The 26,855-nt window shown below is 38.0% G+C and overlaps 9 protein-coding genes and 2 long non-coding RNA genes across 15 annotated transcripts; 6 read left to right on the top strand and 5 right to left on the bottom strand.

Moving 5' to 3' along the window:
- Positions 1-2,413: 2,413 nt before the first annotated feature.
- Positions 2,414-3,844, top strand: LOC9300755 (putative L-type lectin-domain containing receptor kinase I.10). The gene is given in 2 exon segments (XM_021026913.1): positions 2,414-3,107; positions 3,110-3,844. Coding segments are annotated over 2 exon segments (867 nt in total). The 5' UTR covers positions 2,414-2,654; the 3' UTR covers positions 3,524-3,844.
- A 104-nt stretch (positions 3,845-3,948) lies between these two features.
- Positions 3,949-6,657, top strand: LOC9300756 (putative L-type lectin-domain containing receptor kinase I.11). Its single transcript, XM_021026887.1, has one exon. The coding sequence runs from the start codon at positions 4,364-4,366 to the stop codon at positions 6,284-6,286; it is 1,923 nt and encodes a 640-aa protein (XP_020882546.1). The 5' UTR covers positions 3,949-4,363; the 3' UTR covers positions 6,287-6,657.
- A 117-nt stretch (positions 6,658-6,774) lies between these two features.
- Positions 6,775-8,559, bottom strand: LOC9302453 ((R)-specific enoyl-CoA hydratase). 3 transcript variants are annotated; one of them, XM_021026923.1, is made up of 5 exons: positions 8,425-8,559; positions 7,887-8,165; positions 7,662-7,777; positions 7,468-7,575; positions 6,775-6,866 (listed from the first exon to the last, which is right to left on the bottom strand). In XM_021026923.1, exons 1-5 carry the CDS (start codon positions 8,539-8,541, stop codon positions 6,860-6,862), a joined length of 627 nt encoding a protein of 208 aa, XP_020882582.1. In that variant the 5' UTR covers positions 8,542-8,559; the 3' UTR covers positions 6,775-6,859. The 3 variants fall into 3 exon arrangements, with proteins under 3 accessions (XP_020882582.1, XP_020882579.1, XP_020882583.1); XM_021026920.1 differs by having other exon boundaries at positions 8,374-8,559; XM_021026924.1 differs by lacking the exon at positions 7,468-7,575 and having other exon boundaries at positions 8,374-8,559.
- Positions 8,560-8,570: 11 nt separating this feature from the next.
- On the bottom strand, positions 8,571-9,821 carry LOC110228748 (adenylate kinase isoenzyme 6 homolog). Its single transcript, XM_021026927.1, has 3 exons — positions 9,518-9,821; positions 9,024-9,169; positions 8,571-8,943 (listed from the first exon to the last, which is right to left on the bottom strand). The coding sequence occupies exons 1-3, from the start codon at positions 9,722-9,724 to the stop codon at positions 8,763-8,765; spliced, it is 534 nt and encodes a 177-aa protein (XP_020882586.1). The 5' UTR covers positions 9,725-9,821; the 3' UTR covers positions 8,571-8,762.
- A 124-nt stretch (positions 9,822-9,945) lies between these two features.
- On the top strand, positions 9,946-12,574 carry LOC9302454 (thiol protease aleurain). Its single transcript, XM_021026902.1, has 8 exons — positions 9,946-10,430; positions 10,512-10,633; positions 11,005-11,120; positions 11,260-11,333; positions 11,438-11,702; positions 11,797-11,928; positions 12,039-12,174; positions 12,316-12,574. The coding sequence occupies exons 1-8, from the start codon at positions 10,237-10,239 to the stop codon at positions 12,351-12,353; spliced, it is 1,077 nt and encodes a 358-aa protein (XP_020882561.1). The 5' UTR covers positions 9,946-10,236; the 3' UTR covers positions 12,354-12,574.
- A 292-nt stretch (positions 12,575-12,866) lies between these two features.
- On the top strand, positions 12,867-15,236 carry LOC9300758 (exonuclease V, chloroplastic). Of its 2 annotated transcripts, none has more exons than XM_021026893.1 (7): positions 12,867-13,410; positions 13,505-13,609; positions 13,696-13,817; positions 13,966-14,121; positions 14,200-14,353; positions 14,482-14,558; positions 14,650-15,236. In XM_021026893.1, exons 1-7 carry the CDS (start codon positions 13,048-13,050, stop codon positions 14,900-14,902), a joined length of 1,230 nt encoding a protein of 409 aa, XP_020882552.1. In that variant the 5' UTR covers positions 12,867-13,047; the 3' UTR covers positions 14,903-15,236. The 2 variants fall into 2 exon arrangements, 1 of the variants encoding a protein (XP_020882552.1); XR_002332241.1 differs by having other exon boundaries at positions 12,956-13,410; positions 14,200-14,339; positions 14,650-14,677.
- Positions 15,237-15,632: 396 nt separating this feature from the next.
- On the top strand, positions 15,633-17,582 carry LOC9300759. The gene is made up of 7 exons (XM_002864637.2): positions 15,633-15,719; positions 15,881-15,967; positions 16,066-16,254; positions 16,338-16,496; positions 16,580-16,633; positions 16,712-16,843; positions 17,140-17,582. Exons 1-7 carry the CDS (start codon positions 15,642-15,644, stop codon positions 17,527-17,529), a joined length of 1,089 nt encoding a protein of 362 aa, XP_002864683.1. The 5' UTR covers positions 15,633-15,641; the 3' UTR covers positions 17,530-17,582.
- Positions 17,583-19,116: 1,534 nt separating this feature from the next.
- Positions 19,117-21,391, top strand: LOC9300760 (elongation factor 1-alpha 1). Its single transcript, XM_002864638.2, has 3 exons — positions 19,117-19,240; positions 19,752-20,215; positions 20,315-21,391. Exons 2-3 carry the CDS (start codon positions 19,754-19,756, stop codon positions 21,200-21,202), a joined length of 1,350 nt encoding a protein of 449 aa, XP_002864684.1. The 5' UTR covers positions 19,117-19,240; positions 19,752-19,753; the 3' UTR covers positions 21,203-21,391.
- A 314-nt stretch (positions 21,392-21,705) lies between these two features.
- LOC9300761 lies at positions 21,706-22,838 on the bottom strand. 2 transcript variants are annotated; one of them, XM_021011600.1, is made up of 3 exons: positions 22,755-22,838; positions 22,304-22,610; positions 21,706-22,208 (listed from the first exon to the last, which is right to left on the bottom strand). In XM_021011600.1, the coding sequence occupies exons 2-3, from the start codon at positions 22,384-22,386 to the stop codon at positions 22,007-22,009; spliced, it is 285 nt and encodes a 94-aa protein (XP_020867259.1). In that variant the 5' UTR covers positions 22,387-22,610; positions 22,755-22,838; the 3' UTR covers positions 21,706-22,006. The 2 variants fall into 2 exon arrangements, with proteins under 2 accessions (XP_020867259.1, XP_020867254.1); XM_021011595.1 differs by lacking the exon at positions 22,755-22,838 and having other exon boundaries at positions 22,304-22,710.
- Positions 22,839-23,829: 991 nt separating this feature from the next.
- LOC110229113 lies at positions 23,830-26,518 on the bottom strand. Its single transcript, XR_002332552.1, has 2 exons — positions 26,240-26,518; positions 23,830-24,295 (listed from the first exon to the last, which is right to left on the bottom strand). It is a non-coding gene; the product is annotated as an uncharacterized LOC110229113 (long non-coding RNA).
- LOC110229115 lies at positions 24,854-25,782 on the bottom strand. Its single transcript, XR_002332553.1, has 3 exons — positions 25,581-25,782; positions 25,405-25,509; positions 24,854-25,301 (listed from the first exon to the last, which is right to left on the bottom strand). It is a non-coding gene; the product is annotated as an uncharacterized LOC110229115 (long non-coding RNA).
- Positions 26,519-26,855: the final 337 nt, after the last annotated feature.

Raw genomic sequence — 26,855 nt, forward strand, 5'->3', positions numbered from 1 at the left:
CCCTAAGTAGTCCTCGTGGACACTATACTCATTCAAGGCTACAAAGAAGAAATGGTCGGTATATTTTCATCCTTGCTCGGGAAACCGCCGATAACCCTCCTATTTGGCCTCGGAGATATGTAAAATCTCTCAACAGGGCCCGGTATTCGCCGGATCTCTAGGAGATTCCTTAAGTGGCTTAGGTCAACCAGGTTGACCGTCTCAATACTTCGGACTAAAATCCCCACTAGATGCCGCAAGCCTCGGGTCGTTATCTGAGATAAAGCAATCTTGTACGACCACAGAAACGCCAAAATCGGCCTCGGGATTGGAAGCCAAAGGAAGCAATGATAGAAGAACCCCTCGTAGAGGGTAAAAAACCCCTCGGGTGGATCATCAGCTCGCTCATTTGGAGTTGGAAGTCTCAGTTCAACCCCCTCACTGAAACCAAATCGAGCCTTGAGATCCCGAAGGGAATCCTCCGTGCATAAAGTAGAACCCGGGGGATCAGGTTTCCTAGCCTTCTTGGCTCGTTTTCTCTTCTGCTGACCCTTGGCTGCTCGGACTTTAGCTTGAAGCAACCTAGCCGCCTCGTCAGAATCGTAGTGGACTTCCTCGGCCTTAACAGGAAGTAGAGGCGCCTCGGGGGCGTTCCGCCAGCACGATACTCCAGCTTCACCAACTGCCGGTGGATGGGCCCTCCTTCTACTAAAAATCGCCTCGGGATCATCAGGCAAATCCTGATCCCGAGCCACATTTGCAACCGCGTCTTCCCGAACAACGAAACGGCTCGGGTTTTCTTCCCGTGAAGCCGACTCTGCATCACTCCCACGGTGTAACACGATCTGATGGTCCGCCTCGGGGTCGCTCGAGGAACTCCAGACCATCTTTCTCTTGTAGACGGGGAGAAGAGTGTCGCCTCGGGACGAATCGCTGGAATCAGATAGAGACATTTTTTGGCCTCGGGAGATTGAAGAAGTTGATCGGAGGAACAAAGTTTGACAGATCGGGGAAATCAACCTAGATCTAATGACGGTGGCGCTATGACGGAAATATTAACGGAAAAAGTAGAAAATTCAAGAACTCAAGATCAGAGAGAAGAAAACGAACCTTGAAAATTTTCCTTTGCAATTGCGAAATGAAGAAATGAATCGGAGGCTTGACATTTATAGAGATTTGGAGCGCGTCGGGTACGAACGAGCCAAATAAAACACATCGAATCCGCGTCTGAGGCGCGTCGGGCACAAACGAAGTAAGTAAGATACTTCGCATCCGCACGAGTCTCGGGAATCAGCAAAAGGACCTTTCCACTTCTCGAGAAGGAATCCCAACCGTCACACGCCAAGAGAAGATGAAACGACAGAGGAATCCGAATCGCCAAAAACTTTAAAAGGACCGAACTGTCCAAAGTAAACGGCTCGGCCTAAATGTCATGAAGCTCATCACGCTTGGTTCTCCAAACTAACGAGCTGGGGGGCTAACTGTTGGGGTCGGTTTCACCCTTTGGCGCCGAGCCAGACTTAGAACACTTTGGGAGTCTTTCAGAGATCATCTCGGGGCATCGCATCATTCACCTCGGGATATCTGTCTAAACGATTTAGTATACCCGAGCCCATCGCCTCGGGGATACATTAACAAGACTACGAAGGCACCCGAGCTCTACCGCCTCGGGGGCACCCGAGCCCAATTGCCTCGGGGGTACCCGAGCCCAATTGCCTCGGGGATATCCTGAAGCAGACATCAGAAGCACCCGAGCCCAATTGCATCGGGGGTACCCTAGCCTGGTCGCCTCGGGAGTTTCCGAGCCCATCGCCTCGGGGACACCCGAAGAAGCCACCCTAGAATGCCCGAGCCAGTCCTTCATGTGTACCCGAGCCGGTCTTACAAGTTCCCTGAGGCGAAGTCTTCATCATCGCCCGAAGCAAAGACTTAGTAAATATTCTTCTTTAAAGGTATCATTTCTAAGCACATTGTCATTTCCGAAAAAGAAGGATCATTTCCGATAATCTCGGAAATGATAAGGAAGAATCGCGAAGGATCAACTCAAATCAGGAAATCTTCCGAAAACTCCGAAGAATAAGGAAATTATCCTAATCCGCGATATTCTAGCCGACTTCAAGGTAAATGGAAATCTTCCGAGAATATCGCTGGAGAGGCGGTTTGTCTTCCCTATATAAAGAGATTCAAGGCTAGAACGATGGGGGCAAGCAATATCGCTCTAGAAATTACACTACGCAAAGCTCTCACAGCACAAACACTTTTTCTTTTACGATCAAACTCTTGTAAGATCAAAATCGTCCTTTCATTAATAATATCAAGAACGCCATCTTTGGTATCAATCGTTTCTGTTGTTCTTTGAGAATTCACGATTATCGTATCCCTAAAATACAACCCTAGACAAATCTTGATTGTGTTAGTTTCGACTTCCACAGCCTCTTTTGTCACAACCCATCAATCTTTCAGATATTTTCCCAAACAGAAGACTTTTTGTTGGGTTCTCTGCAGCAACAGGGACAGCTATCAGTTATCAATATATTCTTTCGTGGAGTTTTAGCACAAGCAGAGGATCACTGCAGCGACTTGACATCTCAAGACTACCTGAAGTTCCACATCCTAGAGCTGAACATAAGAACCTATCTCCGCTGTTTATTGTCCTGCTTGGTTTTCTGGCTATCATGGGCTTGTGTACTCTTACTGGAATGTACTTTTTTAGGAGGAGCAAGTATGCAGAAGTAACCGAAGCATGGGAAAAGGAATTTGGTGCACATCGATTCTCTTACAAATCCTTGTACAAAGCAACAAAAGGGTTTAACAAGGATGGATTTCTTGGAAGAGGAGGTTTTGGAGAAGTCTACAGAGGAAATCTCTTTTCAAACAGAGAAATAGCTGTGAAGAGAATGTCACATGACGGTGATCAAGGTGTGAAGCAATTTGTGGCTGAAGTCGTGAGCATGAGATGTCTGAAACACAGGAATCTTGTTCCGCTTCTTGGGTATTGCAGGAGAAAACATGAGTTGCTTCTTGTCTCCGAGTACATGCCCAATGGTAGTCTTGACGAGCATTTGTTTGATGACCAGAAACCGGTACTTTCTTGGCGACAAAGACTTGTGATTATTAAGGGTATTGCATATCTGCACTCTGTTACCTTCATACAGGTGCGGACCAAGTTGTTCTGCACCGAGATATCAAAGCTTCAAACATTATGTTGGACGCCGAGTTCAATGGAAGATTAGGGGATTTTGGCATGGCCAGCTTTCACGACCATGGAGGCATCTCAGACTCAACATGCGCCGTGGGGACTATCGGGTACATGGCGCCAGATATACTTCATATGGGAGCATCCACTAGAACTGATGAGTATGCCTTTGGTGTTTTCATGGTTGAAGTAGCCTGTGGGAGGAGACCTGTGGAACCACAGTTGCAACTTGAGAAACGAGTTCTGATTGAATGGGTTTGTGATTGCTGGAAAAGGGGTTCTTTGCTTGATGCTACCGATCCCGATTACGTGGAAAATTCTTATCCAAGGAAGTCGAGATGGTCATGAAACTCGGTCTGCTCTGCTCAAATACCGTGCCAGAATCCAGACCTACAATGGAGCAAGTTGTCCTATACTTAAACAAGAACCTACCTTTGCCAGATTTCTCACCATATACAGTGGGGATTAGCAATCATTCTTCGGTTCTGATTGATGCAGCCTCCCTTGTAGCTTCAAGGAGCTGGTCAGCTGTTTCCTCGGCCAATAACTCACCTTAATACAGATCACGATTATTTTTATCGGTCTCACTTGGTCCCAATCACTGAATTTTTTCTGGAAATGCTATATTGTCCCAATCAATAATAAAAGAAACTAACAGTTATCCGATTTCTCAGAAAAGTAACTTGTAGACTTTTAGTCATCTTCCTGTTACTATAACCATTCATAACTGTATCTTCTTGTTCTCCCCTTAAATACTTTGTTTTGCTGAAGATTTTGAAGGTGTGTTTAATAATTTTCTAACGATTACGATTTTGAATTTAAAAGTTTTTGAAGAATTGAATATTATGAGTTCCTTTTCTTTTTTCTTGGTCAACGAATTTCATTCTAAGAGTTCTCTCTTGCTTTGCAATTATTGACTTGGAGTTAGACATTGTTAGGAACCAGACAAGAGACTGTATGAACAACAACAACAACAACTTAATATAAAAAGGTTTAAGGTTACTGTCTGTCATGGTCACAATAAAAATCAATTTCATTTTGTAAGATTCAATGCCTTTAAGAAATACATTTCCTGAAGACAATTTAAACTTGGAATGTTGAAACTTGTGTTTGAACAAGTTTTGATCTGAATTTGCATTTTGAAACTCCAGAAACAAAAACCAGACTTATCTCTCTGTTTCATTAGCAATGGCTTCTGAAAGATTGCATCTGATCTTATTGGTCATCTTTAATCATCTGATTTCCTTGTTAAGTCAACAAGAAGAAGCCGGTTTCGTCTACAATGGCTTTGGCCAAGCTGAAACTGATTTTCATCTAGATGGAGCTGCAAAAATTCTCTTCCCAGATGGATTGTTGCAGCTAACTAACGCCTCGTCGCAGCAAATGGGTCATGCTTTCTTCAAGAAACCATTCAAGTTCGATTCATTCGATAGGAAACTCTCTTTCTCGACTCATTTTGTGTGTGCACTGGTTCCTAAACCTGGAGCAGATGGTGGCCATGGAATCGCCTTTGTTGTATCTTCTTCCATAGATTTCACACAAGCAGATCCAACTCAGTACTTGGGAGTTTTCAACATCTCAACAAATGGATCTCCTTCTTCTCAGCTTCTAGCTATTGAGCTCGATACTGTTGAGAGCGCAGAGTTTGATGATATCGACAAGAATCATGTCGGTATAGACATCAACAGCCTGAATTCTGTAGAGTCTGCTTCAGCTTCTTACTTTTCAGACACCAAAGGGAAGAATCAAAGCATAAAGCTCTTAAGTGGAGACCCTTTACAAGTCTGGGTGGATTATGAAGGAACTTTACTAAATGTCACAGTGGCTCCTCTAAGCATCCAGAAACCAAACCATCCTCTTCTGTCAAGATCCATCAATCTCACTGAAATCTTCCTGGATCGAACACTGTTTTTCGGATTCTCTGCATCAACAGGATCGTTAGTCAGTTACCAATATATCTTAGGATGGAGTTTCAGCAGAAACAGAATGTTGTTGCAGAGACTTGACTTCTCAAAACTTCCTCAGATTCCTCATCCAAGAGCCAAAAAGAAGCAAACATCTCCGCTGCTTATCGCTCTACTCGTGTTAATAGCACTCATAATGTTGGCCGTTCTTGGAGGAGTTTACTTATACAGGAGAAAAAAGTATGCAGAAGTCAGAGAAGCATGGGAAAAAGAATACGGTCCGCATCGGTTTTCTTATAAATCTCTATACAAAGCAACAAAAGGGTTTGACAAAGATGGTCGTTTAGGAAAAGGCGGTTTTGGAGAAGTCTACAGAGGAAATCTACCCCGCGTTGGAGATATAGCGGTAAAGAGAGTGTGCCACGATGCAAAGCAAGGCATGAAACAGTTTGTGGCTGAAGTAGTGACTATGGGAAGTTTAAAGCACCGGAATTTGGTTCCTCTTCTCGGGTACTGCAGGAGGAAAGGAGAACTTCTTCTGGTCTACGAGTATATGTGTAATGGCAGTCTTGATCAATACTTGTTTCACAGAAAAAATCCAGCTCTTTCATGGCCGCAAAGGCTAGTCATTTTGAAAGATATAGCCTCTGCTCTCAGTTACCTGCATACAGGAGCTAATCAAGTTGTATTACACCGAGATATAAAAGCTTCTAATGTCATGTTAGATTCTAATTTCAATGGAAGATTAGGAGATTTTGGAATGGCGAGATTTGAAGATTATGGAGATAGCTTACCTGCAACAGCAGCTGTAGGAACAATGGGTTACATGGCACCTGAGCTAACAACAATGAAAACTTGTACAAGAACAGATGTTTATGCATTTGGTGCTTTCATGCTTGAAGTAAGTTGTGGACGGAGACCGTTAGATCCCAAGATTTCAGCTGAGAAACGGCATTTGATCAAATGGGTTTGTGATTGCTGGAGAAGGGATTCTCTGGTTGATGCTATAGATAGAAGATTGGGAGGTAAATACTCAGCAGAGGAAGCTGAAATTGTTCTAAAACTTGGATTGCTTTGCACAAACATGGTTGCAGAATCTAGACCCACCATGGAACAAGTGGTACAGTACATATACTGGAATCTTCCATTGCCTAATTTCTCACCAGAGTCTCCAGGAATTGGAGTTTCTGCTCCGTTTATGATGTAAACAGCCTTCACTTCAAGGAGCACTTTAGCACCATCAACCTCTCCTCCTTCCCGTAACTCCATATTTGTTACTCATACAATCACATACAGAGATGGTAGGTGACAATTTAAGAACTTAATTAGTTCTTCAATATACTATGGTTTAAGACAAAGTAAATGTTATCACCAGACAATAACATTGTCTGTGTTTATTGGTTTAGTTACGTTCTTGATTTGTTTAAAAGATATGAGTGTGAATCTGTGATTGAAATAATATAGAAGGTTATGTGTGATTGCAATCAAATTCGTTTAAACTAATGAAACGTACAAAGAAAAAACTCATAAAAACTTGTAAGCACTACAAGTTTCAGACCAGCAGAAATGAAAAACACAAACACAAAAAACAGAACAGAGAACAGAGTCATTGTTTAAGCAGCAACATGTGATCCATTAGTGAGAAGTTTGGTGTTATTTCTTCCTTGTTCAATCTCCTTGAGCATCCCCAAAGGCGTTGCAGAAGATCCATCCTTTGGACTTCTAGGACCATCAGCACCAATCACAATCCTAATCTCGTACTCATCCACATCACCTTTCTTCAGAACCTGGAGAGACGAAAGAGGAGATGAACAACAAGAAGTAGTGGTAGTAGGTGTAGTAGTTGCGACATTCGTGTGATGATTCTCTTTCTCTTTCTCTTTGGATTTTGGTGACTGAACAATCCACATGAGGTTGTAACCTTTGGTCTTATGCAATAATATTACAACAGAAGTGACCAGAAGTTGGATTATCCAAGGTAAGGTTATGAGTAATGTTCCCGTTATCGAAAAGAATTTGATGTAACCAAAGTTGTGGTTTTTCGTGGTGGAGAGAGTAAACAAGAGGATTCCAGTGAGTGTGATCCAGAGAGAGTGAACAAGAATTGATGTAAAAGTGAAACCTCTCTTTTCCATTTTTGCTCTCTCGTTTTCTTTCTTCTCTCATTTGAGAAAAAAAGTTTAATCTTTTGAAGTTAAAAGATTATGAAATGCTGTTAGAGGATTTACCGTAGATAGTTTAGATTTTTTTGAAAAATCATTTGTTTTAGGATTTCCGTTGGGGTTTAAAATTAAATATCATTGAACATTTGAAATGAAAAAAATCACTAACATCTCGATCAGAAGGATATTAAGTTATAAATTGAGAAAACAAATAAAATAAACCTACGATTTTAAGTTGTGCAACATCTCAAGGTTTGGTAAAATTGCAGTAGCTTCACCATCAATAACAACAAGTTCGTTGTGGTTCTCGAAGCATTTAGTTGAGAATTTGACACTAACAAAACGAAATGAGGATTGAGTTATGATGGAGAAAATAAATTCAGATGTTTTTTTGATTCAAATGGGTTTAAATTAGCTTACATGTACTTATTCTTGGTTTCTCTTAAAGCTGTTGCTTGAACTAGTCCGAGAATTTCATCACCTACGTAAACCGGTGACCGAAAATGCAGACTTTGAGATACATATACTGCTCCAGGCTGCAACAAGACCAAAAAGATTTAATCATATGCTTATGTTAATCTGTATGATCAGGCACTTAGACAAGTAGATGATAAAATGAATGCAAACTAAAAGTAGAAAACTTACGAATTGGGCAGAGATGATACGAGGAAACATGGAAGAAACAAGCATGCCGTGGACAAGGCGATTCTCAAATCCGGCTTTACGAGCAGATTCTGGATCGAAATGGAGTGGGTTCCAATCATGGCTCACCTCAGCATAGGCCTTAACATCTTCACTTGAGAACACTCTTGTTTCTCTTAAAACATCTCCCACTTTAAGTAGTGTCTTTGAAGCAACTGATGAGAAGCTCCTCAAAACAAGGAGACCTGTAGGGAAAACTGTCTTCGCCAGCATTGCTTCACCCTGACCAACCAAACAAAAACTTTCAGCACTCTTTTCAGTGGCAATGGCTCTCGTTGAGTCATTTTGTCGAACACCTTATAGGCACGCCGTTGAAGGTGAAAAGATTCAAGCTTTGCCAAATTTATTTCCCAATTGCTAACAATATATGATCAGATGCTAATCTTCATAACCAAAATTCTTAGAATAATGACAGAAAGAACAATTAGACCTCGTCAAATAAGAGAAGACAGAGACTTTGCTTCTTCAAGTTTAATCGTACCTTGCTTGTTTCGCAGCTTCTTTGACTTTCGAGATAGTGAGTGATTAAATTTAAGTATTTATCCAGATTATGTTTCTTAACCTTATGATTTATCAGAACAATCAGGTTTTCACACATTTGTAAAGTTTAACAAAAACAATAGAAAAGATGAAAACTTTATCTTTTCATTAAATATCATCAAAATAAGCATACATAAGCTGAATTGTAGTGCTTCAGAATATCAGTATACAAATTGCAACCAAGATCATCGATTCAGAAACCACAAAATGAAACTACCAAAAACTGAACCTTGAAAACCATTACAGATGCATTGTCAATTTGTCTTCATATGAAGATCTTCAGGGTCGCCACGTTCTAATCCATTCCGTCAAACTCTCGACATTGTTAGAGATATCTTCGATTTTGTTACTTTGTAGTGCAGTGACAATTTCCTCTTCATAACTGTCACATGCTTCTTCGAGTAGGATTTGATACAATTCACATTCAAGGTTGTTACTAAGCTTGGTTCCCGAGTAACCCCTGCTTTGGTTGAGAACACAATCAGAACCTGCTAAAGTTACAAAACAACTAAACTACTTTTGATGGATTTGAAATCTGACCTGTTAGTTAAACGGTCATACAAAATGGAGTTCTCAGTTCGAAGCACCACAACGCGATCAAACCATCGCTGAGGAAAGAAGTCACAGCCATGGTAGTCCACAATGTTTCCTCCTTCTACCATAACATCTTCAAGCTCATCACACACCTGATCCACAAGTTAAGTACAATTAAGTACGAAGGCCTCGTCTCATGCAATAAAGGCTAATGCTTTGAACGGTCAATAACAAGTTATCAATCCACAATTTCCTTTGCAATTTAACCAAAACCATGCAACTCCAAGAATCAATTTCGATGTCAGATTGAGAAAAGCAAACTTGTGTCAAACTAAAGATTAAAGCTTTATCAATGGCCCAAGTTGAAACAACCAGCTCAGATAATTCCATACAAAGAAGCTGAAATTAGATGAACAACTAGCCAGAGATTCTACAACGATTGACAGTGTGTTTGACAAGGAAATTAGGATAAAGGGATTGGGTTCAAGTACGAAACTCACCAAGTCTTCGTTGATGATGTGACACCCGAACTCATTGTCCCAGCCATCGTGCAAGTTTTTCTCTTTGACCAGATCTCCGACGCAAATATACCGGAGATTCGTGGCTTCAGCCAGAGCAGAAGCCGTCGTCGATTTACCGGTACCGGGAGTCCCCGTGATCAATAGGTTTGGCTTTGGACGCCTTGTGCCATTGTTACCTCTCGCCATGTGCAATCTTCAATTAGCCTTAGAAGAAAATCAGCTTCGCCGGCGTAAGATTGGAAGTGAAGACAATAGGGTTTTTAGTGCAAATGAATTGAGTCCCTAAGGGCCGTCAAATTGATTATCAAAGTTTTTTGGAAATATCTTTTTATTTATCAAAATAATAAAAATTAGAAATAGACCAAAGATTTGGATTGTAAAAATAAGATAAAAATAGTGAAGGGCTATCTTGCAATTTCCGTTCCCGTATAAAAAAAATCATGAAAGTAAAATGATTGAAATCTCAATGGTAGACCACAGTACACGTCAACATTCCAAGTATACCGGACAACTACTGTCCATTTAAATTCCACCACGTGTCCCGATAACGTTTCCGTCTGTATCTCTCTCTTCCGTCTTCTACTCTTCTTCTTCTTCTTCTTCTTTACCCACATTATCTCGAGCCAAGAAGTAATAACACTGAAGCAGATATAAGCACTGAGAGAAACAAACTAAGTAAGAACGCGAGAGAGGAAACCATGTCTGCGAAAACAGTCCTATCATCAGTAGTTCTGGTCATTCTCATCGCCGCATCAGCAGCGGCGGATATCGGATTCGATGAGTTAAACCCGATCCGAATGGTCTCCGATGGCCTTCGGGAGGTAGAAGAAACTGTTTCCCAGATCTTAGGTCAATCTCGCCACGTTCTCACCTTCGCTCGCTTCACTCACCGGTAAGTCACATGCTTTCACCACCGGCGCCTTCGCCGTTGACTTTTGATCTTAGTTTTGATAATCTTTTTTTGGTGATGAAGATATAGGAAAAAGTATCAGAACGTGGAGGAGATGAAGCTTCGATTCTCGATTTTCAAAGAGAATTTGGATTTGATCAGATCCACTAACAAGAAAGGCTTATCTTACAAACTCGGTGTTAATCGTAAGTTTTTATCTTTCTTCTCCTCAATTTGTACTTAAGGAAGTAACCTATGTATAAAAACATTGTTGGTGGGAAAACGTGGAAACTAACTTTTGTTCTGTCTTGGAATCGTCTAACTTAATACTATTTTTAAATTTTGATTTTAGCTTCCTTTTTTTATTTCTTTAGTTCACGTGATTCTAGATTGTTATTGGGACTCTATACTTTGCAGAGTTTATGAGTCTATCTATGAACTCTGTAAGAGGGACTAGTTTGTGTTTCTTTCAGATTTAGCTGTCCTGAGTTTAAGATTGATTGAAATTTCAGTGGTTGATGCCTTGATGGATAATGGTTTACCTAAATATTGCTAATTGTCTCTTGAATCTATACAGAATTTGCTGATTTGACCTGGCAAGAGTTCCAAAGGACCAAGCTTGGTGCTGCTCAAAACTGCTCTGCCACGTTAAAGGGCAGCCACAAACTCACAGAAGCAGCTCTTCCGGAAACAGTAAGTCCAGGACTCAATCTTGCTGCACTGAACTATGTCAACCATCATCCCGTTCTGTTTTGTCAGCTCTAAGAAAACGTGTTTAGCTGAAGACCTTTTTTTTAATTTGGTTCTGATTCCACAAATTGTGTAAGTGCAGAAAGACTGGAGAGAAGATGGTATCGTTAGTCCGGTCAAAGACCAGGGAGGTTGTGGATCTTGCTGGACATTCAGGTAAAACCAATGATTAAGATATCTCTTTTAATTTTTGATGGGATCTTTTGATGTAAAATTAAAGGTCAATGTTGTATGTCATATGATTGGTTTTTGTACTGCAGCACAACTGGAGCTCTTGAGGCAGCTTACCATCAGGCATTTGGAAAAGGAATATCTCTCTCTGAGCAACAGCTCGTGGACTGTGCTGGAGCTTATAATAACTATGGCTGCAATGGTGGCCTTCCTTCTCAAGCCTTTGAATACATCAAATCCAACGGTGGCCTCGACACAGAGGAAGCTTATCCTTACATCGGGAAAGATGGAACCTGCAAATTCTCAGCAGAAAATGTCGGTGTACAAGTCCTCGACTCAGTCAACATTACTCTGGTAAGCATCTTGTGTGGATTTTTAATTTCACCTACCTGAAAATATATATTCGACCTGTAATCTGTAATGATGAATGAAACAACAACAACAACAGGGTGCTGAAGATGAATTGAAGCATGCGGTTGGATTGGTACGGCCAGTAAGCATAGCATTCGAGGTTATACACTCGTTCCGGCTTTACAAGAGTGGAGTTTACACTGATAGTCACTGTGGAAGTACTCCAATGGTGAGACTTTCTTCTTTAAACTGATAAAAAAGACTTTCATTGTTTCACATAAAATCATCTTAGGCACTTAGCTTGGTGTTCAACTCGGTTTTCTTAATGTGGCAATATAGGATGTGAACCACGCGGTTTTGGCGGTTGGTTATGGAGTTGAAGATGGTGTACCGTATTGGCTTATTAAGAACTCATGGGGAGCGGATTGGGGCGACAAAGGCTACTTCAAGATGGAGATGGGGAAGAACATGTGTGGTAAGCTTTTTAACCATTATGAAACCATCACACCATTATCATATGATATAAACATATATAAAGAAAGACACAGAGTCAAAAATTTCAGATTTTCATATTTGGTCTCTCTCTATCCTTAGTTGATTCGTTCTTGAATTGCAGGTATTGCTACATGTGCATCGTACCCCGTTGTGGCTTGAGATGATCAACAGCGAATGTGGTTGGTCAATTATCAAATTACGAAAATGTTCGCATATTTATTGGATTAAGACATTACTTTTTAAGTTGGGGACTTGGTAATGCATATTGTTTATGCTTGTTGTAACATAAAGGTCTGTTCATATGTACAAAATAAAGCCAAAACTATAGACGATAAATTTATATTATTTGCATGTTAAATTTAAGAACATAAATTGATTTAGACCAAAGTAGCTTCGTTCTTGATCCTACTAAGTCAGTTTGTATAACTTATACTAGCTTACAAGTTATGACAAAATACTTATAGTATTTGTTTTGCTAATTGGTCTTCTAAACTAAAATAAAAACTAATTTCGTGATTAATAGTGGTCAAATGGATCTCTCATAGAATTCTTGGTTTTGAAGAAATATCTAACCAGTTGTGTGATTGAGAACACGCAAAACTGCTAATAAAGTAATAAAAAATCATTCACACAAACTTTATCTAGTTTATGGACATCAATCAATTCACAAAAAGCAGCATAAAACACTAAAATGATTGATGTTATTTTTATTTGTTTGTTTACCTTTGTAAGTAAAATTAAATTATATGGTTAATATTTTAATTACAATTTTTGTTTACCCTTTGGTTTGAAACTTTGAATTTTTTTACATGGCCACGAAAGAAGAACACCACACGTTGCTTCCGCATAAAACATGGCCGAGTCACCCTCCGAGTCGCTTACCACCACCCCACCCACTAAGCCCGCTGAATCCGAGACTGTTGCTATTTCAAGCCCTCAAAGTCACCATGTCTGCCCCGAGATCCCAATCGAGATCATCAGTGAAGAAGAAATGGCTATTCTCGATGCAGCGCTTGCAGCCACGCGCTCAATCTTCCCTTCTGCGATCCGTTCTGCTTCTCCATCACGAATTCTCGCCGGCGAAAACCCCAAGATGATCCGTTCAATTACTCTTTTCTCCAAGAGGAAATTATCGGCTTGTTCAGATATCGAAGAGTCTTATTTGCATCGATTTAGGAGAAATCAAGCTTTAGGTGTCACAGATCTCACCGGCACAGTATGTTTTAAATCTTCTCTTTTCTATGATTCGAAGATCATATGAAGAGGATCGAATAAGCACCTTTGACATTGATCTCTATTTGTTGTTATAGGAATGGTGTGAGAAACAAATGGAGAATGTTCTTTGTTTTGGCAGGAGAAAAGTCAATAAAGCAATGAAAGTTGGCCAGGCTCGTCATTTGCAGCTTGAAGAAGAGGTATTTCAATGATTTACGTTACTGCTGTTAACAATTGTAGATCGTTTTGTGAAACATCTACTTGTTGTTCTGTTTATAATGGCTAGGTAGTTAGAAAGGTGAGAGTAAGAGTTGAATCAAATGAAGATAAGTGGGCATTGAAGCTTTTAAATTCCATCGCTGGTGTTAATCAGTTCTTGTTTGAAGGACGAACTCGTGAATTGCTACTGTGAGCTCTTTCTACACCTTTAGTTTCGATTCTATTTTATGTCCTTTGTAACATTCTCATAGCTTTTACCTTTTGCTAGCAAGATAATGTTTTCTAGTATGTTGCATTTTCCACGTTGTGGAGTTAAGTTGCTTTTAATTATCATCAGCTTAGGATTTGTTGGAGGTCAATGGATTGTGGGAATTATTGATGAGCTTAGAAAGGCGTACGCAGAAGAGTCTTCTGATAGCGGACCAATATTGATAGATACAAAGACTCGACTCCGTGATACACTCCCAGCTGAGCCACAGAGGAGGAATGGAAGGTAAGTGCTTGGTCATTTTTGGTTTTGGTTTAGTGCTAGGGAGTTCTATGCTAATTGTCCTTAAATTATATTTGATAGGCTTCAGCTGATGCTTTACAAGCTTCTTTGGGACACTATTGTGAAAGAAGGGTTTCCGACGGGACCTTTTTTCGACTACTTCTCTTTGAATCGACATTATATCTTATCCCAAGATGTCAGAGATAACATTGCTAATGCAGGTATCCAAGCTCAGGTATACTAATCTTTGACATTGCGCAATATATCTTTCACTAAGCCAAAGTTTTTGTGTTTATGAAGAGAGAATTACTCACTTTATAATGAGGTTTTATCGATATTCTTACTGTTTTTTATTCGATGCAGACACTTGAAGAGATAGTTAGGTACTATGAAAACACTTTTAAGATGCTTCCTCTAGCAAATGATCAACTATTACTGAAGTAAGTAGAGGTGGATTGTTCTTGATCTTATAGAATACATTAATATATATCTGATCATATGATTGTAATCGAGTGAGAAATTTGTCCTCAGGTACGAGTTTCAGAAGGACCAATCTATAATAGCTGAGATAAGATTCAACCATGATCATGAATGGGTGATGAGAAAATATAGAGAAGTCATTGAGTTCTGGAGAAATGAACGAGAAGCTAAGTACACTCCTGAAGAAGAACGTTGGAAATGTCGGTATTGCCAATTTGCCAAGTCTTGCCCTGGAAATCCAAGTTTCGAATCTCCTAGCCCGAGCTCACCACCAAGAGAGGCTCCTCCTCCTTTACCAAGCTAAAAAGAAGATGAAAAGTTGATTCTTTCACCGAAAGCTGCTAAATGCTAACACATATGTTTGTCTCGTCTTTAATTTCCACATTTGCTTCCCTCTTCATTTTAAATTGCATAGCAGTTAAGTGATTAAACCGTGGTTTGGTTAGGCGTACCAAGATTGATTTGTACCGGGATGCCGCAATTTGATTATCGCGTATCCCGTTTCCAATACACGCTTTGTATAATGTATGTATCATCATTATTGGAATCTGTAAGGTAATCGACAATAGCCTTTTTACGTTCTGTATATCTGAGTTAATGCATCTATTAGAATGTTTGATGGATGTGATCTTAATATATTCCCTAAGCATTATATAGGAAAAAGTGTAATTATACATTTGCTTAACTGCTATGCAATTTAAAAGTGTAATTTTGCTTTTTAAAAGTAGGATATATCATTTGTTTAGCCGTTTATGAGAGGTAGGCGGTAGCAACCAAATACGATCTCCACAATGAATTTTGGGTCAACACACACTGATTATAATTTAGGTAGCATATTTGTCACTTTTAGTGTCCATTTACGTTATAAGTTTCAAGATATACGATTGAGTATGAGCCCATAATTGTCGTATCTATACCGTAATAAGTTCAGTCAAATGTTCATATTTCTAGTGTTTCTCTCTCGTTGACATGGTAATGTATAAATTACAGAGCGTTGTCATTCTTAGGGATACAAAACCAATAAAAAGTCTACAACAACTAGGATGACTCTTTTACCTCTTTTGTTCTCAGTAGTTCTAGTTCGTTCTGTTCAAAGTACGGTGCCCCTTAGATCCTTCAAGGTCAGCTTCTTAAACAAACACTTGAGACTCACTTCTCACTTCTAGTACTGTGATCTACTTAATAGATTCAACATCATCTTTTTATATCTTGGACTGAGTTCAACATCGTTTTGTTTAGTATCATTACAAAATTCTCATGTCTATTTTTTTGACATTGGCAGGTAAGTGAAAATGTGACATACGATTGCATAGATATTTATAAGCAACCAGGACTTGATCACCCCTTGCTCAAAAACCACACAATCCAGGTGCAATATGGTTTCAGAAATTAGTCTCCTACATACATTTTACATCTTAAAAAATGCATGCGATTTTTGAATCTGACTATAAAACTTTGTTTTTTAAGATGAAACCATCATTATCAAGACATGAGCTAAAGAATCAAACAAGCAACAACAAGACATATAAGACGAAAATAAAATGTCCATATGGAACTATTCCTGTACTGAGAAATACAAAAGAATTCAACACCAAAGCCCAACTCTTGGCTGCCAAGTATTTCAATCCATTATCAGCTGATAGCCCTGGGACACACGTAAACATTCACTTTTCTTCTAATATCGTAGATCGATCGAATAATATATACTCCACATTACAAGTGTTCATGTGTATTGGTAGATTGCTGGGGTAAAGCAACACGGTGGTCCATATCACGGTGTAGAAGCTAAGTTTAATGCATATAATCTAAACATTAAAGAGGATCAAGCCTCTTATAGTCAAATGTATTTAGGCAGTGGACATTATGGCGAAGTCAATTTCATCTCAACGGGGATGATGGTACGGTTTACATTTTATTGTTTTTTTTCCTTAAATCCATTTTAAAGTTATAGGTCTTACTATATTGCAAGTCTTTTTAACAGATAAATCCAGGCATTTTTGGTGACGGACATCTTTGGACATACGGATTTTGGTTGGTATGCATGTGAACATATTATATATGCTGAACTCATTAACCAAATAATATGTAAATATTTAACATATGATTTTGATAGGGTAAAAGTGGAAAAGGATGTTATAATATGGCATGCCCAGGGTTTGTTCAAGTATCGAATGTGGTTCCCATAGTCAAACCCCTGTACCTTGAGGGAGGGGACTCTGCGTCGTTGCAGTGGGCCATCCATCAAGTAAGTTTCTAATTTTCTACACTTTATTCGTTTTTTAATAATATGTTTTGAAGATTTTTTTTGTTTGTTTCAATAATTTCTTAAGTTTCTAGGCAATATTTTCATGTCATTCTTACTTAGTAGTGAAGGAATTATGATTCTTAAAGGCTAACCATTAATAAAATCAAATAAGTGATCAATTTATTAAAACTATAGCATTTTTAGTCCAAACACTTTGCCTTTCAAGTAATGTGATTAGCGCATTATTTTACTATAAATTTTTATTCACAAATGACTTTTGTTTGCCCTTAAAAAAGGATGAACAAACAAGAAACTGGTGGGTTATACAAATGTCGCCTTATACATACATCGGTTATTGGCCCAAGGAGCTATTTCACCTTATGGATAATGGTGCAACTATGGTTGGAGTTGGAGGTGTAGTTCAGGCTTCACATTCTGGTTTAAGCCCTCCAATGGGTAATGGTAAATTTCCGGCAAAAGGTCCATTGAGATCAGCCATGTTTTCAAATGTTGATGTCTTGTATTCTAAGTATGAGAAAGGTAAAATCAATGCTTTTCCTATAGAGGAGATGCTAGACAGTAGATGTTATGGGCTACGAATTGGTAAGAGAGTTCGATTTTGGACTAGTCCACTCGGATTCTTTTTCAATTATGGTGGTCCGGGAGGAATCTCTTGTGGAGTTTGATATTTGCGAGTATAAGTTTTAAACTTGTGTAGATTGTACACAAAAACCGAAAATATTTTAAGAATAATCGACATGTTTTTAACTAATACCAAGTCTAATATTAAACTCGAAGCAACGATCCTGATATCATGATATCCTGATGATGAAAATTTGCATGATGTGTTTGTAACCTATTTATAAGCCGTAATTTTTTAGAGTCGATGGATAATTCCAAGCTACACTAGCTCTTAAAAGGTTTAGAATTTTCAAAAAATGATAATTGTTTGTTTTCGGTATCATTCTCAATTGTGATTGAGTATTTGAGTTGACTATGGTCTATCGAAAATATATCCTAATAAAATTCGTTACGAGAGTTAATAATATACTAGTTCTTAGTAAATTGGAGGAAACTACTTTAATGCGATCTTTGAACAAATTAGTAGATTGTTCAACATGTCAACACATATAGCTACATAATGATGACATACACACACCTTCATGATGGTGATTCATGATGATAATCCCGTCTTTCATTCTCGGATGAAACACATTGCTATTGACTATCACTTTGTTCGCGAATTGGTTCAACAAGGTTATATCCAAGTCTCACATATCACAACCACTGACCAGTTGGCCGATGCTCTCACAACGCCGCTTCCACGTGCACGTTTCCTTGATCTTGCTGTCAAGATTGGAGTCTCCTAACCGGGCCTTGTGGCCTAGTGGTAAAGGGGTCACAGCTGTGACTTCCGCCACCAGGGTTCGAGGCACGGCCACTGGCAGGTTTACATAGTGGAATTGCCAGCCTCGTGGGATTAGTCCTCCTTCCTAGGAAGCCTTTGGGAGACCCGCGGTTATTCAAAAAAAAAGATTGGAGTCTCCTCCGGTACTCCATCTTGAGGAGGCGTGTTAGAATACTAGGATATGCTCAAAAATATTCTTTTATAGATTTAGTCATATCTCTTGGATATACTCAAATCTATCATACTATGTGTATAAATACTTGTACATCGTTTCATTATCAATATACTCAATACACTCAAACATCTATAGATTCAACGTTTTGAAGAAAATTTATCTATAGTCATTCATCTCTCATAAATTCTCGGTTAATAGTTGAATAAAATTGAATTCTCCTTTAATTAATAACAAACCAACTTATTCTAGATTTTTTTTAATTTAAAATGGATATTATGATTCAACGATTTTTTTTCGTAATCCATATTGATTATGTAAATTTAACTACCGAAATTTAATCAACAACACCATTATGCATTTTAAATAAATGTTTTATGTCCGATTATTTAGCCAAAGCCAACTCATGACGGCTAGGGTTTTTCGTTCACCTTTTACGACTTTTATTTTTAAAGTTTATTTTAATAAAATATCCAATTTTACATTTTTTAACCAATCACATGAAAATAAGATTTCTTCAATTTCAAATTGGAAAAATCGAAAGCCGAAAAATGTAGAATTCATAAGTAGAAAAAGAGAATTTTACATTTTACTTGTTTTTTTTTTTTTGGCAAGGTACATTTTACTTGTTTATCACCCAAAAAAAGGCCCAAAACGCGTAAGGGCAAATTAGTAAAAACCAGAACCACAAAGAGGATGCGAAAACCCTAGACACCTCGTAGCTATAAGTACCCTCGAGTCGACCAGAATTAGGGTGCGCTCTCATATTTCTCACACTTTCGTAGCCGCAAGCCTCCTCTCAGATTCTTATTTGCAGGTTCGAAATTTCTCTCTTTAGTGTCTTCGATCTTCATCTTCTTATGATTCTTGTTCCTGTTTAGGGTTTAGATTCTTACTTTTAGCTGTATGTTGACTGTTATTATCGCTTATTCTTTGCTGTTGCTACACTGCTTTTGATGATTCTCGAGTTTTAGATCCGTTTATTCATCGATCTATATTACTTCCTTTGAATCTGATGGAGAATCTTCTTGTATATTGATAGCGTTTACTTTTCATATCGTCTTCGCATGTTGTTATAGCTTATTATCATGCTGATCTGTATCTGCTCTGGCTATAGTTGATTTTGATGTATTTCTTTGGTGATGTTCCTGAGATTTGTTATATTTGATGTCTGTTGGTTAGATTCAATAGCTCTATTGGTGATATGTGGTTTTGTTTTAATGGATCTGTGTTTGTTTGTACTGTTGAGTGTTTTAGTAATTGTATAGTTGATGATTAATGTATTTTTGTTGATTCTGATGTTTCGATTGTTTGTTTTGTTTTGACAGCTATGGGTAAAGAGAAGTTTCACATTAACATTGTGGTCATTGGCCATGTCGACTCTGGAAAATCGACCACAACTGGTCACTTGATCTACAAGCTTGGTGGTATTGACAAGCGTGTCATCGAGAGGTTCGAGAAGGAAGCTGCTGAGATGAACAAGAGGTCCTTCAAATACGCATGGGTGTTGGACAAACTTAAGGCCGAGCGTGAGCGTGGTATCACCATCGATATTGCTCTCTGGAAGTTCGAGACCACCAAGTACTACTGCACAGTCATTGATGCCCCTGGACATCGTGATTTCATCAAGAACATGATTACTGGTACCTCCCAGGCTGATTGTGCTGTTCTTATCATTGACTCCACCACTGGAGGTTTTGAAGCTGGTATCTCTAAGGATGGACAGACCCGTGAGCACGCTCTTCTTGCTTTCACCCTTGGTGTCAAGCAGATGATTTGTTGCTGTAACAAGGTGAACTAACCTTTTATGTTATTTATTTTTATGCTATTGTGATTTATTGACTCTTTTGATTTGATGCTAACATATATTATACTGTTGTCTTTCTAACAGATGGATGCCACTACCCCCAAATACTCCAAGGCCAGGTACGATGAAATTATCAAGGAGGTGTCTTCATACCTGAAGAAGGTTGGATACAACCCTGACAAAATCCCATTTGTTCCCATCTCTGGATTCGAGGGAGACAACATGATTGAGAGGTCCACCAACCTTGACTGGTACAAGGGACCAACTCTCCTTGAGGCTCTTGACCAGATCAACGAGCCCAAGAGGCCATCAGACAAGCCCCTTCGTCTCCCACTTCAGGATGTCTACAAGATTGGTGGTATTGGAACGGTGCCAGTGGGACGTGTTGAGACTGGTATGATCAAGCCTGGTATGGTTGTTACCTTTGCTCCCACAGGGTTGACCACTGAGGTTAAGTCTGTTGAGATGCACCACGAGTCTCTTCTTGAGGCACTTCCCGGTGACAATGTTGGATTCAATGTCAAGAATGTTGCTGTCAAGGATCTCAAGAGAGGATACGTTGCCTCTAACTCCAAGGATGACCCAGCTAAGGGTGCTGCCAACTTCACCTCCCAGGTTATCATCATGAACCACCCTGGTCAGATTGGTAACGGTTATGCCCCAGTTCTCGATTGCCACACCTCTCACATTGCAGTCAAGTTCTCTGAGATCTTGACCAAGATTGACAGGCGTTCTGGTAAGGAGATTGAGAAGGAGCCCAAGTTTTTGAAGAATGGTGACGCTGGTATGGTTAAGATGACCCCAACCAAGCCCATGGTTGTTGAGACTTTCTCCGAGTACCCACCATTGGGACGTTTTGCTGTTAGGGACATGAGGCAGACCGTGGCTGTTGGAGTTATCAAGAGCGTGGACAAGAAGGACCCAACTGGAGCCAAGGTCACCAAGGCTGCAGTCAAGAAGGGAGCTAAATGATGAGACTTTCGTTATGATGGACTCTCTTATGGTTTTCTTTGGTTCTTAAAACTTTGATGGCATTTGAGCCTTTTTTTTTCTCTTTATTTCTGTGACTTTCTTCTCTCTTCCTCCTTTTTGGATATCTCTGAGACTTTTTATTATGGTTTTCAATTATGCAGTTTCCGGATAATTTTGCTTACAAGTTTATTTAGGGTTTGTGTTACAAAATTATTGTCTTTGTCCTTTAATGCCTTGTTTTTTCCTTCGTACACCTTCAATCAGAGATCGCATCTTAAGTCTGCGTTTTTTGACCAATAGTTGTCTGGAAGTAAACAGCTGTGTTTTCCAAGTACTGGGTTTGATTTCTTTAGGAACTTGTTCTCTGATCCTGAAGGCCAGAACTATCTAATTAAAGAAATTTGAAAGCACTTTATGTATTTCTTCATTCTTAAGGGAGAACCTAAAAGTGCTTTATAATTCTTTATATGATAATGATATCCAAGAAGCAGAGATGCAAAGACTATCCAAATAGTAATTATCAAGCAAAAAAGCTATAAGTAAAAACCAAATTACAAGGATAAGGCCAAAAGAACATCACGCCAACGACAAATGAACGTGTTAACAACAACAATAAAAAACATCCTGAATAACTTAAATACTTTCCAGCTAAGGATTTTGATCTGCAGTTCTACAAGAAACATTTAACTCAGTGAGATCTAAATGAAAAGGCTTTTGAATTTCTTTTACACTAAGCAGCTTTAGCTGCGTGAGAAGGAAAGCAACTTGAGCCTACTAGATAGATCTTGTAATAAGAGGAAACCACTAAGCAGCTTTGGCTGTGTGAGAAGAAAAGCTCCACAAGCCTAGATCTTGTAGTAAATCAACTAGATCTCTAACATCTTTATTCTCTCTCATCTCTTGAAGCCTCTCCGCATCATCTTCACCATGGCTCATGCACTCATGTTTACCTCCTGATCTCCTTTTCCGCTGTATCACCTTCCTTCTCTTGTCATGATCTGCCATTCTTCAACATCGAGAGAGAGAAATAAACAAGTCAAGTAAACAGAGAAGATCTCAAGAGAGAGAGAGAGAATAAATGAAACAACAGAGACTTATTACTCTTTGGAGAGACTTAATTGCTGAGTGATCCCAGAGATGCACAGAGGGAAGCCATAATTCCCACTAAGAGTTGTTGACAGCATTTCTTTCTTGTGTAGTGTGAGTGGATTTTTCAGAATTTTGGATCTTGTTGTTAAGAAAAAAAGACAAGATCTTGAATTGGTAATGGGTTAAAGAGGGTCTAGATGTATACTAGTACCATGTAATTAATATATGAGAGAAAGATTTTTTTGTCCTGTGGTGTGTTGTGCATTTGATGTTTGGAGAGAGTAGTAGGTAATAATAGGTATGGCCTCTTCTTGTTCTCCTATCACAATGCATTAATCAACTTTATAGAAGACGAAGAAGAAAAAAAAGTACTGTGTCTATGAATTGAAAAGATATATAATGAAGAAAATACTTGTGATCCTGAATAATAGTGAAAATAAATTTTGGTTTCATTTTGCTTTACCTTTTTTCCTCCGCATGATAAATAAAGACAACTCTAGCCATTTGGATTGATAAAAGGCTTTTTTTCAGTTTATCTTTTTCAGCAAGAATAAATGCAGCCTCTCATCTGTTAAATCATACTATCAAGTCTTCTCAACTTTGTTTTCTAAACCAACTTGCTCAATAAAGTAATTCCCACCTAAGCTTCTGTATTAAGCAGGGTCTTAAAACAGTGATGCAAGATTTAACATCACTTTCACCATTTATTACATAGTGAGACAAAAGGCATTTACTTTTGGAATTGATTATTTGAACCAATCTTGCAATGGTTTGCATAAAACTTAAATCCAACCATCATTAGTGTTTTGTTGAGATTTATGCATATAATTAGAAATATTAGATCCTAGTTGATAATGGATAAGTGTCACAAGAATCTACTCGCGCAACAAAGTGACAATCCAGGAGCTGTTCATAGTACATAGTACCAACATTATACAAGGGACTAGTTATGGATAAGTACCAACAAAAATTCTCCACTGTCTATGAGCATGAATATATGTAACATCTGGGTATAGATGCAAAATCAAGAGCTCAAATCAACTACAGAGTATACGCACACAAAGCAAATAAATGTAAAATCTTGGAGATGAGGGTAAGCCAAATCATTAGAGATGACGTTAACACGATGACCTCACTTGGGATAATAATCCTGATAATCATTTGATTATAGCCACATAAAAAGCAGCAAACTAAATGACAATTAAGATTTAAGAGCAATGATAGTGACTGTGTAAATTAAGTCCACTCTTCTTTGACCCTTAACGTTTATATATATATATATATATATATATATATATATATATATATATATATATATATCTGGATGAGGTGAATCTAATAGAGTGATTAACACATATAGAACCATCATCATACAAGTGGTCTTGCTTCTTCTATGGTTTTGAAACTGCAAACAAAGATTTGCTTCGCAGGAGAGATAGCGCCACCACCTCTTCTAAGAAGTTAACCAGTGGTGACGGTATCTCTCCTACGTAGCAATCCTTATATATGCATCTAATGAAGAGATAAGCGGCTCGAAATTTAAAGGTATTTTTGGTTATTATATCATTACCTCTCTTTCTAACAAAGTGATGCATACTATTTCAAGTCACAATCTATATCATACAATTTCTTCATCTATCAGATCCCATCCATAAACTATTCTCAACTTACATTGCAATACCACTAAAACATGAAACTGCTCATTAGAGGACCTTGGTTTGAGCCTCTAGATCGTCTTCTCTTACCTACAAGGCTACAATGATAATCTGTTCCAAGACAGGTTCTTGCTCTTTGCTCAAAGATGTTTTGGTCTTTTAAAAGTTTTCTCAGCAGCAAGGAGCTCAAACGATTAGCAGCACATCATCAGCCTGAAAGTTTCAAGAAAAGCTTATCAGTTTATGAGTTGTGTTTGCAGACTTCCGAGAAGTTTGGTTTGATTCTCACCCACAAGAAAAATGTCCTTTCTTTACTTTCTGATTTGTTTGTTTGCCTTTGACAAGAGACCTATAAAAATGTCAAGACGAAAAGGTTGACAAATCTACGAAAACTATCAACATCATGAACTCAAAAGATCTCTCATTATTGTTAATTAGTTTCAACTAGTAGTATACCCGGTGCATGCACCGGGAAAACATTTTTTTTTTCTAGCTTCATTTGATTGTATTTATTAAAGTTGAATCAATCTTTATTAATTTATTAAAATTCAGTTGATGATATAAATTCACTCTTTTAAAAATGGACACAATTGTACGAAAATAATGTGATAAGTTTTGTTGTGATCGATCGCATCACCGTTACGACCAATAATAACAACATTTAGAAGTAACCAAAATTTATCTGCTATAAATAAATGGAAAATATGAGTTTCTAGTTGTATTCATATCTGAGTGGAGTAATTTGCAAGAATTATTGTGTGTAACCACTTACGTACATCGCGCATGTATTATGTCTATCGCTTACTTAACACCGGCTCTTTACAATGTCAATGTTGTGCGTTTTATAGCCTCTAGCTTCTTGTAGGAATATAGCGTGTAAGAACCTTTTTTATTGATGATCATATAGTAGGTAAAACTTCTTAAACTTTGAATAGACTACAATGTAGAATCTAATAATATTTATAAAAAAAACATTGTTAAGCAAAACCAAAATCTCTATAATCCTTTTGCACATAGAAAAAATAACTTGCTTTCGCACATATTTCATTAACTCAACATTTTCTCCTCATCACGTAACTTATTCTTATTACTCGATTATCTCTCCCTCGGTTGTAGAAACTCTTCTTGAAGCTTGAAGAGAGAAGTAGTAACTATTATTAACTGAAAGAAACTCTTCCTCTCTTCAAAGATAAGTATTCGTTGTTCTTAATCTTCAAGTTTCATCTTTGTCACGATCCAAGCATAGAATGATAATATTACAATATTTTTCTTTGAAGAGCGAGCGATCACATTATATCATGGTAGAATAATTTATCTGACACCTTCTTATTGATTGTTGGTTTGTTGAACCTCCACTATAACAAAAAGAGATGCAAAGGGGGACATTTAACAGAGGATAAGTTAAGATAGTGAAATACAAAAGACATAAATTGATCCGAAGAGCAACAGATATAGTACCATTGAAAGATCTCTGTCTTCACCATGTCAACCTTTGATGATTTCGCTGGAACCACCTACCCGTTGTGCGCCATATCTAACCATGATCCATGTGCCTTGTGACTCCTGATGAAATTAATCCATTAGAAAAGGTTGAGAATGAAAAAATCACCCAAATGAATAGAACCGAATCCCACCTTTTTACTTGGAGATTCATGAGAATTGACTGAGAAATAAAAGCCCTAAAAGGATTTGGAATCCATATATCTGTTTTGATCTTATTTAAGAGCCATAGGATTGTTGTGTATCTCTCGAGAGTTTTATAGTTGAGAAAATAACGTGTTTTTGAGATAGAGGAGAAGTGGGGATCGTGGATTGAAGAGAAAAACTGTTTTTTTTTTTTTTTGTGTAAATGGAGATCATGGATTCTTCTACCTTTTTTTTTTTTATTTTTTTTAAATATAAACCAAAATCTATGTGGCAAAATTTTATTGGTCAAGTGACTTGTGATTTATAATATAAAGGATCAGAGGCAAAAAAATATCGAGTCGATGAGACCAGCCCACGACTCTAGAATTTTCATTAAACAGATCAATGAAAAATTCTGCTTAAACTTGTTTTTTGAATATCTCGAATTCACACAAATTTGGTTCAAATTCGAGAAATCATTGTCCACCACTAGTTGGAATATATTGGGGTTTTTTTTTTTTTTTTAAATCTAGTTTATATGTAGAAATAGTTTTTGAAATAAGAACTTCATGCTATGTGATATCTAATTTGGTCCACCATTCAATTTGTAAGATCACATATCAGCTTAAGAGACAAACAAATATTTACAAGATAAGACATTATTTACCTGCATGTTTTACGAACCATCCCATAATGAGAGTGAATGATCCGTTCTAGCAACCCATTTCGATAGATTTATGCGTCTAATTGAAACTTATATTTGCTCACATGTATCTTATAGATTGAGAATTCCATTGGATGGTATGAAGAAAAGGGTGAGAAGAAGTGAGAGGAAAACAAGACCAACTCAGAGATATTTGAAGGAGGAGTCCATCAAAAGTGGAGACTCTATTCTAAAAGGAGGCTTCACTTCTAAATAGTCATATGTTTTAGTCGTCGTTTTAACCTTCAGTCGGTTTCCTGATTAGGTTATCCTTATCAAAATGAATAATCAATAAACCTAGTTCTAAATCTCTTTTCTCTCTTCTCCGCGGAAAACGACGCATTTCTCTCTTCTATCTCTTTCTTTCTTACTCATTTATTCTCCGATAAGTTCTGTTATTCGTAGTTAACTATGATGTACTCATGCACATACATACTAAGTCAATTCAATGAAAAAATGAAGAAAAGAGACATGAAATATGTTTCTAAATTCTTACTTAGAAGAATTAGAATCAAATAATACTAGATCTACATACACATGCCATAATATAATATATATAGAAAACAATGTTCTCAACCAA

This window comes from Arabidopsis lyrata, assembly GCF_000004255.2.
Source record: "Arabidopsis lyrata subsp. lyrata unplaced genomic scaffold ARALYscaffold_8, whole genome shotgun sequence".
Classification (NCBI taxonomy): domain Eukaryota; kingdom Viridiplantae; phylum Streptophyta; class Magnoliopsida; order Brassicales; family Brassicaceae; genus Arabidopsis; species Arabidopsis lyrata.

Coding starts and splice junctions, on each gene's coding strand:
- LOC9302454 (XM_021026902.1), top strand. CDS start 10,237: ATGTCTGCGAAAACAGTCCTATCATCAGTAGTTCTGGTCATTCTCATC. Junction 10,431..10,511: donor TTCGCTCGCTTCACTCACCG/GTAAGTCACATG, acceptor TTGGTGATGAAG/ATATAGGAAAAAGTATCAGA. Junction 11,703..11,796: donor ACTCAGTCAACATTACTCTG/GTAAGCATCTTG, acceptor CAACAACAACAG/GGTGCTGAAGATGAATTGAA.
- LOC9302453 (XM_021026920.1), bottom strand. CDS start 8,541: ATGTGTGAAAACCTGATTGTTCTGATAAATCATAAGGTTAAGAAACAT. Junction 8,166..8,373: donor GTCTTCTCTTATTTGACGAG/GTCTAATTGTTC, acceptor TTGGTTGGTCAG/GGTGAAGCAATGCTGGCGAA. Junction 7,778..7,886: donor GTATCATCTCTGCCCAATTC/GTAAGTTTTCTA, acceptor GTCTTGTTGCAG/CCTGGAGCAGTATATGTATC.
- LOC9300758 (XM_021026893.1), top strand. CDS start 13,048: ATGGCCGAGTCACCCTCCGAGTCGCTTACCACCACCCCACCCACTAAG. Junction 13,610..13,695: donor ATTTGCAGCTTGAAGAAGAG/GTATTTCAATGA, acceptor TATAATGGCTAG/GTAGTTAGAAAGGTGAGAGT. Junction 14,559..14,649: donor AATGATCAACTATTACTGAA/GTAAGTAGAGGT, acceptor ATTTGTCCTCAG/GTACGAGTTTCAGAAGGACC.
- LOC9300760 (XM_002864638.2), top strand. CDS start 19,754: ATGGGTAAAGAGAAGTTTCACATTAACATTGTGGTCATTGGCCATGTC. Junction 20,216..20,314: donor TGATTTGTTGCTGTAACAAG/GTGAACTAACCT, acceptor TCTTTCTAACAG/ATGGATGCCACTACCCCCAA.
- LOC9300756 (XM_021026887.1), top strand. CDS start 4,364: ATGGCTTCTGAAAGATTGCATCTGATCTTATTGGTCATCTTTAATCAT.
- LOC9300761 (XM_021011600.1), bottom strand. CDS start 22,386: ATGCTGTCAACAACTCTTAGTGGGAATTATGGCTTCCCTCTGTGCATC. Junction 22,209..22,303: donor CAATTAAGTCTCTCCAAAGA/GTAATAAGTCTC, acceptor TCGATGTTGAAG/AATGGCAGATCATGACAAGA.
- LOC110228748 (XM_021026927.1), bottom strand. CDS start 9,724: ATGGCGAGAGGTAACAATGGCACAAGGCGTCCAAAGCCAAACCTATTG. Junction 9,170..9,517: donor ACATCATCAACGAAGACTTG/GTGAGTTTCGTA, acceptor CTTGTGGATCAG/GTGTGTGATGAGCTTGAAGA. Junction 8,944..9,023: donor TATGACCGTTTAACTAACAG/GTCAGATTTCAA, acceptor CAACCAAAGCAG/GGGTTACTCGGGAACCAAGC.
- LOC9300759 (XM_002864637.2), top strand. CDS start 15,642: ATGACTCTTTTACCTCTTTTGTTCTCAGTAGTTCTAGTTCGTTCTGTT. Junction 15,720..15,880: donor TGCCCCTTAGATCCTTCAAG/GTCAGCTTCTTA, acceptor TGACATTGGCAG/GTAAGTGAAAATGTGACATA. Junction 16,255..16,337: donor CTGATAGCCCTGGGACACAC/GTAAACATTCAC, acceptor GTGTATTGGTAG/ATTGCTGGGGTAAAGCAACA.